At 53.2% G+C, this 18,349-nt stretch overlaps 1 protein-coding gene across 1 annotated transcript; it reads right to left on the bottom strand.

Moving 5' to 3' along the window:
- Positions 1-8,036: 8,036 nt before the first annotated feature.
- On the bottom strand, positions 8,037-11,677 carry AQP6 (aquaporin 6). The gene is made up of 4 exons (XM_015541316.2): positions 11,297-11,677; positions 10,319-10,477; positions 9,980-10,060; positions 8,037-9,322 (listed from the first exon to the last, which is right to left on the bottom strand). Exons 1-4 carry the CDS (start codon positions 11,657-11,659, stop codon positions 9,110-9,112), a joined length of 816 nt encoding a protein of 271 aa, XP_015396802.1. The 5' UTR covers positions 11,660-11,677; the 3' UTR covers positions 8,037-9,109.
- Positions 11,678-18,349: the final 6,672 nt, after the last annotated feature.

Genomic DNA, 18,349 nt, shown 5'->3' with positions numbered 1-18,349 from the left:
AGCATCTGGGAGACCCATTGTGGCAAGCCTGGCATACTGAGCAGCGGTTTGCTTAATCACGTGTCACCTTTTCTTAGGCTCAGCTGTGAGCAGGGAAGGAGCTGTTATGGAGTCCCGATCTGGGAAGGAAGGGAGGCACAGAGCTCAGGGTTCAAGTCGGTACAGTGCATACAGTAGGGTGTCTTGATCCATGTGCTTTGATGATTTCCTTGATCACGACTCCGGTTTCAGCCACTGGTGTGAAAAGCTGTTGAGCATGCAGAGTCGGGGCATGTTAGTCATTGTGCTTTTAGTGTAAACAGGATTTGGAGACTGGTCACTTAACCTAGGAATTTAGTGATTAAAAAAAAAAAAAAGTCTCCCTGTAGGTGGTCTATTTTGTAAATAAGTGAAGGCCCCGAGCCAGGGGGTCCTTACCTTGTGTAATTTATTAGACTCTGGTTCTCAGAGTCTGTATTTGTTGATGGTTTCTATTCACGAAGTCAGGCAGAAGGCAGTTTGACGTCACCAGGAATAACCTTGTAGTGTGTGGGAGCCTTGTCCTCCGCAGTTGTGTGGGATGGGAAAGGAGGCCACTTTTCAGGGACTCAGAGTTGGAAGCAGGAATTTTCCTTTTGTCTACCTTCTCCCTTTGTAACTCTTGCCAGTTTCATTTAGTTGCATTGTTTTTATACAGATTGCTCTCACATCTCACACAGTTGGACACCATCTGCGTGCTAGGCTCTGACACGTGTAAGTGGATATTTAGATTTCTAATAAAGCACTTGCCAGTTAATATCCTCTCCGGCCATCAGTAAAGATGGAATTAACTGATTCCTCTAGGAAATGCGATACGGTGATCGACAATATATCAAGTGCTTTCATTCATCATCTTACTTGATGTCACAAAACCCATGTGGGGTGGGCAGGTGATCTTATCCCAATTGGTAAATTCAGAGGGGTGATTTGGCATAAATTTCCACAAACTAATCTCTAGTTTAGCTAGGATAAGAACCTGGGGATTAGAGCTCCCACCGGAGTTCAGCTGTGGTGCTTGCTATTTAAATCAGCATTGTGGGGTCTGTTGGAATATTATTAGGTATGTAAATGATTCCACTCAGGGCTATATGTGGATGTGCTTATGTATAGATGACCCAGAAGGAGCAGGGTGGCCTAGACTGCCGGGAAAAGCATTTGGGACAGGAGAATGGAATGTCTTTCTTAATGGTTGGGCTTATTGTCTTATAGAGGTGGAAGTCCTGGGCATGGTGATCCAGGGCTATTTTCTTCTTCTTTTTTAATATTTATTTTTGAGAGAGAGAGAGAGATGGTCAGGGAAAGGGGAGAGAGAGAGGGCGACACAGAATCTGAAGCAGGCTCCAGGCTCTGAGCTGTCAGCACAGAGCCTGATGTGGGGCTCAAAGCCACAAACCACAAGATCATGACCTGAGCCGAAGTTGGACGCTTAACCGACTGAGCCACCCAGGCACCCCTCCAGGGCTGTTTTCTGTGTGGAAGGAGGAGGATGTGTTGGTGTGAATGTTTGCCGTTCCTCCTTGTGGGAGTCAGTTCTCGGGTCACCCATGTGCATCTTGTGTGCTCTGAAGCTCAGAGCCAAGAATAGACAAGTCTCTGAGCCAAAGTCATCAGCCTGCTTCTAGAAACGTGTCAGCGGATTAGCTTATTGGCTTTCCCCCTGAGTGGCATTAGCTCTCACCCCATCTCATGTTCACCATCTGGCTTTGAGTAAGAAGTCTTCAAGTGATCTCTCTTGAGCAGCCTGCTCTGTGCCAGGGCTTTCTGAGGGCTGTTCAGCTTTCTTCCTCATCAACCCCAGGACCCGTTTCTCTCCAAGAAGTAGTCTGTTGTGTCCTCACATATGCACACCTGGCATCAGAAGAATACTTCAGGCCTCAGAGGGAACAAAATCAGCTCAAAGGAGAATGAGTCTGTGTGGTCAGTGGCCTAAAGTCTTTTGTTGTCAAAACAAGTGGATTTGTCTTTAGGTAAGTTTTTAAAATGGAGTTGCTGGGGCGCTTGGGTGGCTCAGTCGGTTAAGCATCCGACTTCAGCTTAGGTCATGATCTCACAGCTCATGAGTTCAAGCCCCGAGTGTGGCTCTGTGCTGACAGCTCAGAGCCTGGAGCCTGCTTCTGATTCTGTGTCCCTCTCTCTCTCTGCCCCTCCCCTGTTCCCACTCTGTCTCTCTCTCAAAAAACTAAATAAGCATTAAAAAATAATAAAATAAAATGGAGTTGCTCCTGCCACAGAGAAAGCTCTTCCTGCCTGTGAGATAGTACAGTTTGTGCAGATTTTAGGAGAGCAAGACATACGAAGGGGCTGGGGTTTTTCTTCCTCACTGGAAAGCAAGGCCTCAGGTGGGCTGCGTAAATGAACCACCTCTCCTCCTCCCAGGGAGCTGGCTGCTTTCTCCTCTTAGGTTAATATACGTTGACTGGGGCTAAACGCCTGATGCTTCTGGACAGAGTCCAGCCCCTCAGCAGAGCAGCCGCACTGGGGAGATACAGCTGCTGGCATTAAAGGGCTAAGCCCTTTCCAGCTGCTTTGCTTTAACGGGAACTGCCTGCAGTCGGCAGCTTAACGGAGCTGTTTTAGCCCGATTAGGAGGAAATGACTAATCTCGGCATCTTCTCATGGCACTGGCCTGGAGACTCTGGGGAAGATAACCCGGTAGGGTGGGAAGTGGTTGGATAAATGGTGTTGGAGTGCTAGGCGATTATCCCCTCAAAAATGGTGGTCCCTGCTTGACATGGTTTGTGTTTTATTTTGTCTCCATAAAAAAACATGGGGTTTTCTTCACTGGCCTCCCTGGCACTGAGGGAGAGGAGATGTTTACCATGTTGGGTGGCCTGGGTATTTAAAAGCTGGAATAGAGTTGAGAGCATATGAGGACAATGGTGCCCGTCCCCCTTAGAGAAAGAAGACTTGAGACCCTCTCATGTGGTTCCCACTTTGGCCTTCCATTCCCCTTCGCTTTAAAATCTGACGTAAAGAGGGGCGCCTGGGTGGCTCAGTCAGTTAAGCATCCGACTTCAGCCCGGGTCACGATCTCGCGGTCCGTGAGTTCGAGCCCCGCGTCGGGCTCTGGGCTGATGGCTCAGAGCCTGGAGCCTGCTTCCGATTCTGTCTCCTCTCTCTCTGCCCGTCCCCCGTTCATGCTCTGTCTCTGTCTCAAAAATAAATAAACGTTAAAAAAATAAATAAAATCTGATGTAAAGAGCCAAGATCCAGAGGAGAAATGATCATTTTCTTGGTCATAAGATGCACTTAAAATATATTTTTTAAATATTTCTGAGGATTGGGATATCTTATAATCAATGACATCTTACAAATACAATGCAGTGTTTTTCTTTTTTAGTAGCTCATAAAATAGTGGTGCATCTTATTAACCATGTTATTTGGGCTAGAAGCGTTAGCTGTTCCTGGGAGGTACGCTGTTGGCTAGACCAGATGTGGAGACCAGGGAACCTGCTACTTAGCTGTGGTTGAAGAGCTTTAAAACAGGGAGTTCTCTGCATCTGAAGGAGGCTGCAGGATAGGAAAAGCAGGGCTCAGCCTTGGGACATCTAGCGCAAAGAGGCAGGCAGGCAATGTGTAGGATAGGATCAAAATCTGTCCCAGGCATGACCCATCCTGGAGCCATTTCATGTGACCCCCGAGTTGGGGAAAGGTAGCGAAAAGCCATTGTGAATCAGTGAGGCTATGACCAAAATAATAGTACTTCCTGGTGGAGTTCTGAAATCAGTACATAGTACTGAAACATTGGGGTGCTTTAACACGTAAAAGAGACTAGAGGTCTGTTTGGGCAGGGAGCTGGGAGTATTTCTTGCAATCCTTTGTCTAATTTGCTCACCAAATCCAGAATATCAGAGGTCTTTCCTCCCTTGAAACTGGAAGGCCATGGTTCGGGGACCCATAAAAAAAAAAAAAGACAGTCAAGTTAAGGAAACTGTTGCCCTGAGACAAGGAGTAGAATAAAAACATAATTTTGTTTAAGAAGGTCTTCATGTTCCAATAGAGGTGTTCAAACAACTCCAGAGGGGTGTTCAGTGCCAGGATGGAGGTGTGTGCAGAGTGCTGTGGGAGCTCAGGAGTGGGCGGCTGGAGGCATAAGAGCCTCAGAGGTGATGACATTATAGCTGCGTCTCAGGATGAACAGGGCAGCTAGAGAGGGCCGGGAAGCACGTTCTGGGCGGAGAGGCACCTCCAGCCTGGTGCCTCATAACTGGACATCCCCAGCGACTGTCCTGGCCTCTCCTCTGATCTCGGCCCGGGCCCTGGCCTGGCTGGGCCTCGTTCCATATGTCCGTGGGGCTGGAGTGGAGTTGTTGGTCCCTGCCACCAGGGACCCAGCTCTAGCAATAACTGCCCCTTTAGCTGACTTAATCAGAGCTCTGACACAGTTTTCACTTCCTCCTTTTCTATGCATTAACTGCAGTCTATTAATTAGTGCTGTCGGACACCACACTCCCATAAACCACCTTCACTAACCGAGCTCCCCTCCAGCTTTTGCTAACTATGCACTGCTCCTCAGTGTAGCTGCCCCTCCCTGAGAGGTGATTGCACATCTTGGCTGTGCAGACCCCCCGCCCCAGCTACCCAAGTGGCCACTATTTGGCCAGATGCTTCTTGATTAGCTCTTAACTTCTCCCTTCCCTTCCTCACTCCCTGTCTTCCACCTGACATTGCTGGGGCCTGGCACTGGCTTGGGGTTAACATCCCTCTCGATCGGGAGCTCTCTTCTCACGCTGCTTCAGGTCGTGAAGTGCAGTGCTGTGGGCCCGGAGGGACTGAGCCCATCGCTTCTCCTGACCCAGTGCACTCTCCCATCAAGACCCCAATCAGCTTGTTGCAGATCATTTGACCTTATTATAGATCAGAGATCACAGACTTTGATATGTGCTACCTTTTATTTTTATTTTTTTTAATTGTTTTTTTTAACGTTTATTTATTTTTGAGACAGAGAGAGACAGAGCATGAATGGGGGAGGGTCAGAGAGAGAGAGGGAGACACAGAATCTGAAACAGGCTCCAGGCTCTGAGCTGTCAGCACAGAGCCCGACTCGGGGTTTGAACTCACGAACCGCGAGATCATGACCTGAGCTGAAGTCGGACGCTTAACCGACTGAGCCACCCAGGCGCCCCTGTGCTACCTTTTAAACCCTCAGCGACGATGGCTGCTCCCCTTATGTTTTCTTAGCTTTCATATAAAATTCCAGATGTTCAAAGCCCTGCATCTTTTTACCCCCTTATATCTGCCCAGACTCCTTACTCTCATTCCCTCAGTCTTTCCACAAACCAGCTCTTAGCCATGATCACTCCAGTGCTCCAGTTCTCTGTTCTGGGGAGGTATTTCTTTCTTTCTTGGGTTTGATTCTTTTTTTTTTTTTTTTTTTAAGTTTACTTATTTTTAGTAATAAAAGCCAATGTGGGGCTTGAACTCACAACCCCAAGATCTGGTTGCATGTTCTTCTGAGTCAGCCAGGAGCCCTTTGGGTTTGATTCTTGACTCCTTTCCTCTGGGATCCTCCTCCCCCCAACAGACTCATACACACACACTCCTTTGCTTAAGCTAACTAAGGCTGGGGAATGGGGAGGAAGTGTTTCCTTCTTTAGTACTAGCCGGCTGGGCTGCGACTGGGCTGCATTTGAAACTGCCGGGGAGGCTGCTGAGCCATTGGCAGAGGGAACTGCAGTCTACCACAGAGATGGGGACAGCCCTACCAGCCACTGAGATCTGTGTCAGGTGCCTTGCTAAACACATACATCCCATGTGGTTCCAGCCCTCTTATCACATAGACCCCATTCTCCAGATGAGGAAAGTGAGGCAGGATCCTTAAGAAACTTGCTCAAGTTCACACAGCTACATAACTGCCTGAGCCTATATTTAAATGTTTTCAACCCTTTCAACCCATATTATACCTTCATGTAGTCTTTTTTTTTTTTTTTTTTTTTTTTTTTTAATTTAAACCATGGTGCACAGAAACCTTTAAGTCAAAGTGATTTTGTTTGGAAGGTGGAAGTCTCTGGATAATTCTCCAGCCTTCTCCTCCTCTCCCCTCAGTCCAAAGTCCGAGGAGCCTAAATGTGTTCCAGAGCTTGGCCCCTTCCTGGGCTCTCCCTTCAGCCTTGCACAGTGTGGTCCCAGTGTGTCCTCTTTACAGCCCCGAGGTAGCAGTGGGGGCGGGAAGTGGAGAGGGGCTTCCTGCCAGCCAATGGGGAAGCGACAGCCCAGACTCTGTGCTCACATCATCTGCTCCTGCTAAGACAATCATCAACATAAAAGGCTAATTGTATTAATCACCAAGGCACCCCCTCCCTTTTGGGAGAATTATGAATTGCAATTGCAGATGGCTCCACTGATTGAAGGCAGTGCTCAGCAGGGAGAAGGGCCAGATCAGATTACACACCATTAATTAAAAACTTCCCCTGACAAACAGGAGGAAGGGCGGGCGCACCAAGGGTCTGCCTGGTTGGGTCTCTGTCCTCCCCATGGCCCTGCCCCCCATCCAGACCTAGGGGCCGGGACTGTGAAGCTTCATTGCCCCTGGCTGGAACCTCTGAATTTGGCTCCCTGAGGGCCAGCCCTTCCCTCATCCAAACAGATGGCTGGCTGTCCTATTAAAGGGCTCCAGAGAAGGAGAAACTAACCTTTGGTTACTCATTCCTGTGTCTAACTTTGGATGCTTTTCAGATTCTAACCTATTTCCTCACTTTTCATGAAGCTTGTGTCTTCTTGCTCTAGTCTGTTCTGACAGAGCACAACTCTAAAGATCTAGTTGTGAAATTAGCCCCCAGCTCTCTCTCCAAGCAGATCCCCTTACGTTTTTGGCCTGGAAGTTCCTGAGACAGAGGTTACACAGTCTGCTCTGGAGTAGTTGGGTTGGGGGGTGGGGGGCTCAAGTGTGGGTGTGCACTCTCGTCCAGCTGCCCCTCCCTTGGAGCATAGGCATCCTCAGCTGCTCTCATCCCGGCTGGTCTGAACTTGTAACTCCTGAATTCTCCTCTTGATCAATTACTGCCTCCCCTCCTTCCCCAGTCGCCCGGCCTCAGTCATTCATTCATCAAACTTTTATTGAGCACCCAGTGTGTGCTCTGCTCTGGGGACGCGGAGACAATTTGTCTAGGAGCTTCAGAGCCCACTGCAGGAGCTCCACCCCTCCTGCCCTCTTCAACCTTCTAGTTCTTGTTTCCTTCCCTCCTCTGGCTGCAGCTCAGATAAGCCCCCCCGGAGCTCTATTTTGGAGAATTCTAAGCTGGAGCTGGGGAGACCTTAGGGGGCTGTGGTACTGAGCTGGGTGACCTTTAGCAAGTCAATTACATCCTCTATACGCGCGTGTGCACGCGCACACACACACACACACACACACACACACACCCAGCTGTCCCTGCTTATGAAAGGGCACGAGAAGCCTCTGGGCTCTGAGAGATTGTGAAGATGGATGAGTGGGGCCCGGCTTGGAGAGATGTGAATAGTATTCTGCACTGACAATATTATAGAACGCTGAACACGGCCGCTGTGGCCACGAGCACTTGGGGACTCAGCTCTTGTTCTGTCACCCTGCCCTTGAAAGACTTTGGTAGCCCCTCCCATCCCCAGCGCCTTTGGAGACATCATGGAAAAGGACCTATCTTTTTTATGGATTTGGTTGCTGTATCTCAGGGTACCATGGTGATGAGCACCATAGAGATGAGAAGAACTGACTTTTATTGGCTTGTCTCTTTGTTCCGGTGTCCCCCCTCACCCCCCCTCCACACACACACACAAAGCTCCCAGGTCAGCAGACCCAGGAGAGAAGGAGGCAGGGCCCCGTGTAAGTGGAACAGATGAAAGGAGAAAAATGTACTCTCTTTTCCCTCCCTCTCAATCATCCCCCCATCTCTCTCTTTCTTCCTCCCTCCCATTACCAAAAGCAATTGTATTCAAACCCGATAATTACAGTAACAGCTACAATAATCATCATTTATTGTTTGTTTTTTAAGCATTTTAACTTCCAAAAACATTTTCCAATCTCTTGTTTTCACAGCAGGCCCTGGGGGAGGACTATGCCCATTTTATAGCTGGGGAAGCCGAGATCCAGGTAGGACCCCAAGTCATGGGGAGAGTATGTTTACAGCAGCTTGTAAATATTAGCAAACCAATTGAGACCTAGGAGTCCTTCAGAGGCACTGAAGGCAAATCTTGGTTTCTTGGGTCATTCCTGAGTTCTTACCATCCTTGGACTTAATAGCATTTTGAGGATCTTGGTAGAACTGAGAATGAGGCTGGAGACAGCTTGTGGCCCAGGTCATGGGCTGGGGGCTGGGATAGGGACTTCCCCCCCTCTCTGGATTGCTCCCATGAATGGGGATGGGGGATGGAAGGTGGGCAAACACCTGGAAAAGGCCTGTTTGGCCCAAACCTCCCTTGCCTATATGCTGCCCCTCTGCCAGCCCTAGAAAAGGCTCCTCTTTGTGTCAGCGCTTCCCAAGGATGGGGTCCTCTCCTGAGCATTTGGAGGTGTGAGGAATGAAGATCTATTGGAAGGGCTGTCTCTGTCCTCAGGAAGCCCCCACACTGAGGGCAGGTCCCTAGCCCCCAAACCATACCCAAGAGCAGAGATAATACCTTTGAGGAGCTCAGAGACTGTCCTGGGGCCTGATTCTTCTGGGAAGTCTGGCTCTCCCCGCCAAGGGTGGGGTGAGAAGTTGGGGCTCCCCGAGGTCTCTACATCTCTTAGTGTCTAAGCTGAGTGGCTGTCTGGGCTCCAATACTCAAGACAAGGGGGTCTGGAGGCCCAGGATGCCCACCAGAGTCCAGATGGATGAGAGAAGGGGAGGACAGTCATGAATTCCCCTGCCTCCTTCTGCTCTGTCCCATTAAGAGATGTAGGAGGAGGAAACTGAACAGATTTGCTCCCCAGATTCTTTCTATCCAGAAATATAATGCCAGGGATAGGGAGTGGCATTCCCTGCCCACCCTGTTAGGACAAGAGGCCAAGCCTCCCCGTCTTTTCTGCCCTCATCCACCCCCAACCCCGCTTTCCTTGTAAAACCTGAAGTCTAGTTCTACGAGGCATGCTACCCACCTAAAGGGCGCCTCTCAGAAGCCGGAAGGTGGGGGCCAAGTTCTATACCACCTGACATGCATTGCCCATTTCAGTGTCCCCTGAACTGCACTGGGATTCTTTCTTCTCGGGCTCCACCCCTGTCATTTTCTCCACTTCTTCAGTGCCCATGAGGATGACCAGTCGCTGGGCCATGGTTCTGGTGTCAGGGAACAGGATAAAGTTGTAGATCAGCGAAGCCAGGACAGCTCCTGTCAGGGGTCCCACCCAGAAGATCTGCAAAAGCAGAGAGAAGTAGGTGCCCCAGTCAGGAGCTATGAGGATCATCGGGTAGCTTTGGGATCCCTGCCCGCCTCCCTAGTGTTGGCTCCGTCGTCCGGGACCCCTCGAGCTGCTGCAAGTTGACAAAATTGAGAAGCAGGTGTTCTGCCTTTCAGGTCCCTGCAGGTGAGGTGACCTTGCCTTCAATAGGGCGGGCCCAGTCTCCTCACCACTCTGTTTCCCTCCTCTCCCCTCCCGTGTTCCAACCAGAAGCCCTGGCTAGTGCTGTTCCTGTCTCTGCTGGTGTGTGTGTCTATTTCTGTTTGTCTTTTTCTTTATCCAAGTTTGGAAACTGGTCCAGCTGGAGAAAGTGAATAAGGAAACAGCCAGGACTTAAGGCCTGGGCCAAGGCTGCATCTCCTGTCCTGGCCCATTTATGGACATTCCACTGGGTACTCTGGGCTATTGAAGCTGGAAAGACAGGAAATACAAGCCAGGATACTTGCTTTTGTCTTCTGAGCTTAGGGAAACCTCCTCTGGGGGTCAAGATGGCCTGTGGTAGGGGGCCTTGTCTCCCCAAGTCCCTGTGAACCCACCGCTGGTGAAAGCCACAATCCCTATCTCCCCTGCTCAGGCTCTCCCCACCTAATGGCTGCCAGTACAGGCTCTCACCCAGTGGACCGTGAACTTCCCAACGACGATGGCGGGGCCGAAGGAGCGGGCTGGGTTCATGGAGCAGCCGGTGAAGTAGATCTGGAGGGGCAAGTGGAGGTTTGTGGTGTGAGGAGGCTTAAAGCAGGCCTGGGAGGGGACAGCCTCCTCTGCCCTGGCTTAGAGCCCCGGCACCCGCCTTGGGCACTGCCGTATCCTGGGCCCGGACTGTGGGAACACAGCCTCGGCCCAACGCATTAGGGGCTCAGGGAGGGACACTTCCTGGCCTTCAGGGCCTCTGCAGTCTCCCCAAGGAGGGATCAGTGTGTGCATACACACAGTGCCCTCTTTGCCTCTTACCCCAATGAGATGGCCCAATGCCACAGAGATCCCAATCACGATAGCTGGGGAGCCCGATGCTTGACGGTTGTTGGTGGAAGCAAAAACACAGAGCACCAACTGCAGGGTCAGAACCAGCTCCACTGCCACGGCCTGGCCAGTTGAGACGTTGCTCTGGACCTGGGTGAGGAGGAGGCTATGCTGGAGGCGAAGGGGTCTCTGCCAGGGGTTGGCGACCCCATTGGATCTCATTGCCTCACTGTGAGGAGGTGATGCCTCACCACCGCCAAGTCCAGGACTTAAGGAGATGAAGGATTGGGGACAGCTGGCAGTAGAGTTCGGGTCAGCCCTGGACATTTGCTGCCTGCAGAAACGCGTGGCACCCCCTCCTAGCCCACCGGTTTGTTGAGGCCAGTAGCTGGCGACAGGCTCAGGACTGGTGGGGAAGGGAAGGCTCAGAGCAGCTGGGGTGCATGTTTTCAAGCAGCCTGGGAGGAGACCGTGGGTAGGAGTGGAAGGAGGAGACTTGGGGAAGTAGGTGGAAGGATAGATGATTAGGGGAATCTGGAGGAGTGAGGCCTCAGGGTGCTGAGGAAGGAGGAACATGGGAACACAGAGGAGCAGGGCACATGGGGCGGACCTGGAGACAAGAAGGGCATGCCAGGTCTCCTGCATTACCCACAGCCCTCTCCCCCCTCCCCCCCACCCCCCGCTACCCTGCCTCTTAAATGCCTGGTCCTTCCCTGACTCTTACTTCTTAGTTACAGCTTCTCTCTGTTCTACCTGTTCCTCGTACCATAACCCCACTCCTGCTCTGCCTGCACTAAGGCCACAGTCTGGTTCCCCTGGGTCCCAGGGCCCAGCCCAGAGCAGTTAGTAAGGAGCACGTGGTCAAGTTATCACCTCCCTGTCCCCTCTCCTCAGGCCTGGTCCTCCACCCTTACCACCTGTGTGGGCATCCCTTTTCTGGCCCTGCCAGGTGACCCTCCCTGCACCTACCATGTTAATCCCAAGGGTCTCTTGGATGTCTCCTGGTATGACCGCATAAAGCACTGAGGCCCCCACAATGGCCCCCGTCAGCTGAGCAGCCACATAGGCCACGGCACGGGGCAGGGAGATTTGGGAGCTCACGAGGAAGGCCAGCGTCACAGCAGGGTTGATGTGGGCCCCGCTGGCCTTCCAGGTGACCTGCACAGCCACGGCCGTGACCAGGTTGAAGGTGATGGCGGTCTGTAGCATGGTGGGACGCGCCGAGGGCCAGGGCAGACTGGAGCCCACACCAAAGAACACGTACAGCCCTGTGGCCAGGAACTCAGCAAACAGCTCCTTGCTGATAGCTCTCCAGAGCTGGCCCAGCAGCATCCTGGCCAAGCCTCACCCGCCAGGCCACACGGTGTCCTGGTCCTGCTGCTTTGGCTGCCGCCTCTACTCCTGGGGCCTCTTGCCTCTGATCTTCGCTGTCTCCTGGGGTCTCTTGCCTCTGGCCTGCTCTGGCTGTCTCACTGTGTTGAGGCTCCTCTGGCCCCCACCTGGTCAGACTGTGCAGGGAGCAGGCGCACAGGATTATGTGTGTCTGGGTGGGTGGGAGGTGCAGGGCTCATATAAGGAGTGGTGCTCACACGCTTGCCCCACCCTGAGCTCACCTGACAGCTGGGGGAGGGGGGCGGCCTCCAGGTGCTGAGCTGGAACCTCCAGGTTTCTAAGCTGGACGGGCCTCACTCTGCTGCAGGCACAGGCCTGGCCCAAGGGTGGCAGGTACAGGAGTCATGGTGGGCATGGGATTCCAGGGTGCTCACATCCCGATGTCAGCTCAGAGGCAGCAAGCTCGCCAGGTCCCCAAGTCCAAGGCCTGCTTCAGAGGCTCCTGTTGTCCCGGTCCCCTCTGCCTGCAGGCTCTGCCTCCAGATGGGCTCACACTATTCTATGCCCCATAAACCCAGATGTGAAATGAAGCTCTTTCTCCCTTTCCCACCCAAACCCCTACTCGTAGAAAGCAGATGTGAATAGAGTCAACTTTACTAAGGACATGGGCCTGTGTGGGTGCAGAGGGGACAGAGGGAGGAGGGGTTTATTCCACAGCTAATGAGACGACACGCATGGCAGTGGAGAATTTCCCCTGCCAGCTGGGAATTTCCACTGGTCCTTCACTGCATTGTCCGTGCCCCTTTCTGTCTCCCTTGCCCACCCCCTCCCTTTCAGCCCCTTTCCCCTCCACTATCTGCTCTCCTCCTTCTCGGGGGCCTGAACAATTCTGCTCAAGCCTCTCACAGGGCAGCCGAACCCTTTTTGTGGCAATGCTGGCCCTGAGGTCACCCATGCCCTAGGCTCTTCCCTTTTAACCCCAGCAGCATGTCGAGGTATTTTCTCAAACAAAGGTGCTCCTCAAAGGTGCTCCTTCTCTCCCTAAGAAGAATCGGTGTGGCTGTTAAGATAACAGTTTTCATCTTTTAACCACACGGGTGTGCCCTGACCTTGCCCCTGGCCAAATCTCCCTGCTCAGTTGATATCCCCCGGTTGTCCTTAGGCTCCTCAAATGCAGCCTGTCTCAGAAGGAGACCCTCATCTCTCTCTGTGCCCCCCCCCCAAATGCACTATTCCTGTTTTCTCCAGCTCTGTTGGGGGCACCTGGGAAGCATCCTTGACCCTCCTCTCCCTCCTGCCCCCAACCGATAGTGGCATCAAATCCTGCTGATTTTGAATCTTAAATATTTCTCGACTGTGCCCTCTTTTTGCCACCCCTGCCGCCCTGCGGCCTTTAACCATTCTCTCCGTCTGCTCCCTCACTCAGCTCCAATCAATTATCCACACTGCAGCCTGAGTGATCTTTCTAAAATGCAAATCTGATCCTGCTGTTCCTCTGCTAAAATCCCTTCAAAGCGTCCCTCATGCCTGGCCTACAAGGTCCTCTGGGATCCTGCTCTTCCTACCTCATCTCTCCCCGCTCCCTGCTTTGTCCTTTACCCGGTGGCCTCACCAAAGGGCCAGTGGTTCTGGAACACTCCGTTGCTGGTCTTTCCTTGGCGGATGCCCTGTCTTCTTCTCAGAGAGCCCTTCCTACGTCCTTTGCTTGGGCAACTCCTAACTCATCCCTAAGGCTCAACTTCAGTGTCACCTCCTTTCCTGGGTGAGGGAGGACCCCTCTGCGTACTCCCACCACACCTGGGCATTTTCATACACTCCAGTCACCACAGAGTGCTGTCATGGTGTTAATGTGCCTCCTTAATGAGGCAGTGAGTCCCTCAGGGAGCAGGAGCCAAATTTCGCTCATCCCCACATACAGTGCTGTGCACAGGGATTAGCCATAGTTGGTGCTCAGTAAATATCTGTTGAGTGAACGAATGGACGAATAAAAGCTTCCTGACCTCCTGGAGGCAGGTGACTTTCATATCTACCTCATCTCAGCCAGCTTATTCTTACGGCCTCATACCTGTCTCACCTGGGATCGAACCCTCTGAAATCTTGCAGGGGAACATCCAGCTCTAATTATAGGTTCTGTCCATCCACCCTCTCCCATCTCAGTCCCTGTAAAATGCCTCCCTCATTCCCTCTCTGTGCTTCCAGCCTTCCTGGCCTCACCCTTCCCCCGACCCCCCAGATCCCCAGGTGGTCAGCGCCCCACCGTCCTGGCTCCCTGTTCTCTTTGCCCCACCTCCTGCATCTCTCCCATTTCATTCTCCTCCACAGCTCTTTGCCTTGATCTGCACTGCTGAGCACTGCTGGAGAAACTTGTCCATCCGTGCAGACTGCTGCCATGACAAGTCCATGGTCTCTGGCCTCAGCAGGGGCCGCCGATCTGCTCAGCAATCCTTATGCCATCCTCAGTCTGCTCGCTCTCTCCCCATTCTTCTAAGGCCTACTTCCAACCTTGCCCAAGCTCTCCAAGTGCCCCCATTCCAGCTTTCTTCCAGAGGATCAGCTTGCTTCCTGTCCCACCTGGAAAGAGACACTCGCAGGCAAGACTTCTTCCCATCCTTCCTGCCAGCCACAAACTCACCTGCCACTGCCCCGTGCCCTCACCAGCTTCCCTCGGGCCCTGAAGAAGAGGCAGCCCTTCTTTTGCATCCAGTCGGGGGGCTCCTCCTTGTGCTCCTGGCTCCCTTTGAGTGACAGACACCCTTTCAGGGCTGGTTCCAGTCTCCTCTGGGGTTTTCTCTTCTCCCTCTCCTGGATGCTTCTTGATAACAGGCCTAGAAAATCCTGTAGTAGAGAGACCATTGGCTTCTTATGCCTTTCCTCTTTGTCTCCCTTTCAAGACTTTGCTCAGGTCTAGTTCCACCCTGAAGCCTGCCCTGATATTCCCCTCCAGCCAGTGGCTACTTCTGGCTTCGACCTCCTTAGTGCCTCCCCTGTTCCAGTGCAAACTCCCATGCTTGCCTGGTATAAAAGAGGCTTTCAATAAATGCTCGAGAAATGAAGGAATGTGGCCACAGGGGTAGTGTAGGTGACATTCCTCCCTAGTTCGGTAGGTTCTCTGCCTAGGGGCTGTCCTAGGGAACCTCAAGGGCATCTCTCTCTCTCCCTTCCTGCAGACAGGGCCTCAAAGGGCTTCCTGACACCTTACCTAGCTTCGCTTTCTGCACCTGTCCACCAAGCAGCACTAATGCCTGTCTGTTAAGAGCCTTTGATAAGATAATACAAGCAAAAGCAATTGCACACTGCCGTGTATACTTCACCCCTGACCAATATGTAACTTCTGGGAGCTCAGTTTCCCCGTTTTTAAATGGAGACAATTCCCACTTCCCCATGTGTCATCAGGGGCAAATGTGCTGACACCAGAAGAGTGTCTCTGAGCCAGAAAATTTTGGCTGTTAGGATTGCCGCTCCCCTCACCTCTCCAGTGAGAGGGGTGTGAGGACTGAGCAGGGCTGGGAGGGGTCCTGGCTGCTGTGGCAGTTCCAAGGCTAGTGGCTCCTGCTCTGGGCTCTGGAGGCTGAGAGAATCAAGTACAAGAGCAGCTCTTGTCTCCAGCTGGCCTAGAGCTGAGCCTCCTGTGGCCCTGTCTGGCCCAGAACAAGGTCCTTCAGCCCCTGAGGCCAAGTGAGCCTTGTCCAGGGCTTGCTCCCACGCCAGCTCCTCCCCGGACCCCGCCAGTCCTGGGCTCTACTGCTAAGCTCTGAGGTCCCTTATGCTCAGAGGCTTTTTGCCAAGGCCCCACACCTGGCTGCCTACAGATGCCTGTCAGGTGGCCATGTGCTTTTAGCCTCCTAGAGCCCTGTCTCTGGGCACTCCAGCCCGCTGGGGTGGCTGTGTCTGTCAGGGAGCGGGGTGTGTATAGGTGCATGTGCACAAGGGGCAGTGTGAGCTCTGACCGAGGTCCTCTCAGCTTGGGGAATGGAGAGGGAGCAAAAGGGAGGGGACATACTGGGAGAGCAGGGAGAACGAAAGCCCTCCAGAAAGGGAAGGGTTCAAGGCAGCTTCCCTCGCGTCGTCTCACCAATCCTCCCGAATTGTGGAGGCTTCATCCACACCTGACTGAGGAAGCTGAGGCTCCGAGAGCCAACCCTCTCCTCAACCCCTCGTCCTGTCCACCCCCCTAGACAGCCAGCCTTACGTCCTTTCTCTGCCTTTAAGCCCAGCCCTCCTCCGTCTCCCCATTGTGTCCCCAAGTCCACCTTCCTACCTGGTGAAAACCAGCAGCCCCTGGGCAGAGAGGGGGAGGAATCAAGGCTCTTCCCAGGTTCCATTTCTAGGTGGAGCAGAGGGTCAGGGGTGACTGAGCATGTGTGTGCTTGGGTGTGATGCACACATATGCCCCTCTGAGAACACAGGGAGCCAGGCTCCTAGATCTGGTCCTCACCAGCCCTGTGACAGAATGGAAGTGGGTTGATGTGGCTCTTTCTCTTTCTCTCTCTCTCTCTCTCTCTCTCTCTCTCTCTCACACACACACACACACACACACACACACACACACACGGAGCAGTCAATGCCGAGAAGACACAGCCCCTTGGGTACAAGTGAAGGTCAGCGTAGACGCGCGGGGTTACTGTGTGCGTGTTCATGTGTGCGCAGGCTTCTGTGGGCTCCGGACCCAGCCGCGCGGATCACACACCAAGGAACACAGCGCCCTCTGCTGGCCAAACAGCCCGCCGCTGCAACTTGTCCGCCCAAAGGCCTTGGACCCCTCTCGTCCTCTGGCCAGGCCAGGTGGGTGCCCCACCCACCCCTGAAGATCTGTCTCCCATAGGCCCACCGTTCACCTCCTTATGCTCCCCCTGGGGCCCATCCAGAAAAGGAACGCAGGTCGCTGCGCTGGAGGGAGAGGCCAGCCTCCCAGTCGTGTCTGTGCCTGTACCTGAGTCATGTGTGGACTAGAGGGGAAGGGATCCTCTCCCTTCTGCACCTCCTATCCTCCACCTCTATAGTGGACTGGGGGCAGCTGCTTCCTGGTGGCTTAGGCGACCCAGGCCCGTACCCCCATGTGGCTAGAGCCGGGACCCAGGACTTGTGTTAGAGGAAGCCTAGCAGCAGCGGATTCGGTGGACGAGGTCCCCCCCTGCTGGTCGGAGCGGGCATTTGCGGCCTGGCTCCATGGTAGGGGCCAGGGGTCGGATGAGGCAGGTGAGGGCTGGGAAGTCTGCTCCTCCTCACCCACGGTCCCTGGGGCTGCCGCTGGCCAGCCAGGGTCCATCGCTTCTCCCACCCCTTCTCAGTCCATCTCCTGGCCCTACTATCCCCTCCTCTTCCGAGGCAAAACTGAAGACCACGGGGAGAGGTGTCCATTCCAGAGAGAACCAGGAACTCGGGTTCAAACACCTGCAGGAGAGCAGAGGCCCAGAACCAGAGTGTGGCTGGGGTCCCAGATGTGTATGCGCTGGTTTCTTTTTGCATTAGTTTATTGAGCACTGACTCTGAGGTGCTTGGTCCTGTTTGCACCAGCGTTTTCCTTCCATCTACTGTCTCATTTAGTGCTCAGAACAATCTATGAGGTGGGTACAAGTATGCCCATGTTACAGATGAGGTAATTAAAACTCAGCCTGTGTTACCCAAAGTTGCAAAGCAGGATTTGAGCTCCAAGCCAGACTCCTTAACTATGACGCAGGACTGTGTCCCGAGCTGCTCATCTGCACGACTTCCACCATTTTTTCCCACAGAGAGCCGACTGGTCCCAGGAATCTCACTCCCTTCATCTTAGACCATTCCCACAGCAACCCTGTGAGGGAAGCATTTTTAAACCTTGTTTTATAGCTGAAGAGATGGAGACTCAGTGAATTTAAGGCGGCTGCCTAAAGAGTGTCAGTGACAAGGGGACAGGCCAGATAAGAGCAGAGCTACAGGCCTACCGGGGAAGATGGTGGGAACAGTGGCTGGCAGAGGCAGGAGAGAGGAGGCCCAGGAAAAGGCTGGACTGGCTGTGGCTTCTGGGTATGTGTGTGGGGCGGACAGGGGTTTTTTCCCTCTGACTGCAGGCTCCCAGCATGGCACCTTTTTGGAAGAGTGAGGTGTACAGAGGGGAGTCCAGGGCTGTGCCTCCTCCGTGATGACAGACCTGGCTGATCACCCCCTTGGCATCTCAAGGGGCTGCTGGCTAGTTCACTTCTCCTCTCCCCGGCCTGGCACTCCCTGGCCCCAGTGCCAGGCCCTCCTCAAGTGGCCCAGACTTGACATAGCTGAGATGGGAGGGGCAAGCAGGCGGGTGGCTTGGTGAGGACCCCTCCTCTGCTCTCATGGCTCGCTCCTGACCTCTTGCTCTATTTCCATATTTGGTCTCTCTCCCTCACCCTCTCTCTTCCTGACCTCGTCTCTATGACTCTCTAAGCCTCCCCTGGCCTCTGCTTCCCTGTCTATCCACAGAGAACTGTGGAGATCATGGGGAGTGTAGGGGATGATGAAGAGGAGACAGATTGTCCAGAGGGACAGAGGTGTCCCAAAGAGAGGTTCTGGGGAGAGATGAGGGAGAACATCAACATCAGTGGTTTATTGGGAAGCCCCTACCCCAAACACCAGCAGCCCTGCCCCGTGCATTCTTGAGCAGAAATAAATAAGGCAGCATTTAATGAACCGGTCTGTCTTCCTCCTAAGGCAATCTGGGGAGGGGTGGCCTTTGCTGTCCTA

Source organism: Panthera tigris, chromosome B4 (genome assembly GCF_018350195.1).
Source record: "Panthera tigris isolate Pti1 chromosome B4, P.tigris_Pti1_mat1.1, whole genome shotgun sequence".
In the NCBI taxonomy this organism is placed as follows: domain Eukaryota; kingdom Metazoa; phylum Chordata; class Mammalia; order Carnivora; family Felidae; genus Panthera; species Panthera tigris.
The sequence above is the reverse complement of the archived record's forward strand: the minus strand, read 5'-3'. Positions and strand labels throughout refer to the sequence as shown.

What these genes read in the sequence shown, in the direction of transcription:
- AQP6 (XM_015541316.2), bottom strand. Translation starts at nt 11,659, where the DNA reads ATGCTGCTGGGCCAGCTCTGGAGAGCTATCAGCAAGGAGCTGTTTGCT. An exon ending in CATTGGGCCATCTCATTGGG is followed by an intron (nt 10,061 to 10,318) that starts GTAAGAGGCAAA and finishes TTGCCCCTCCAG; the next exon opens with ATCTACTTCACCGGCTGCTC. An exon ending in GGAAGTTCACGGTCCACTGG is followed by an intron (nt 9,323 to 9,979) that starts GTGAGAGCCTGT and finishes CTGCTTTTGCAG; the next exon opens with ATCTTCTGGGTGGGACCCCT.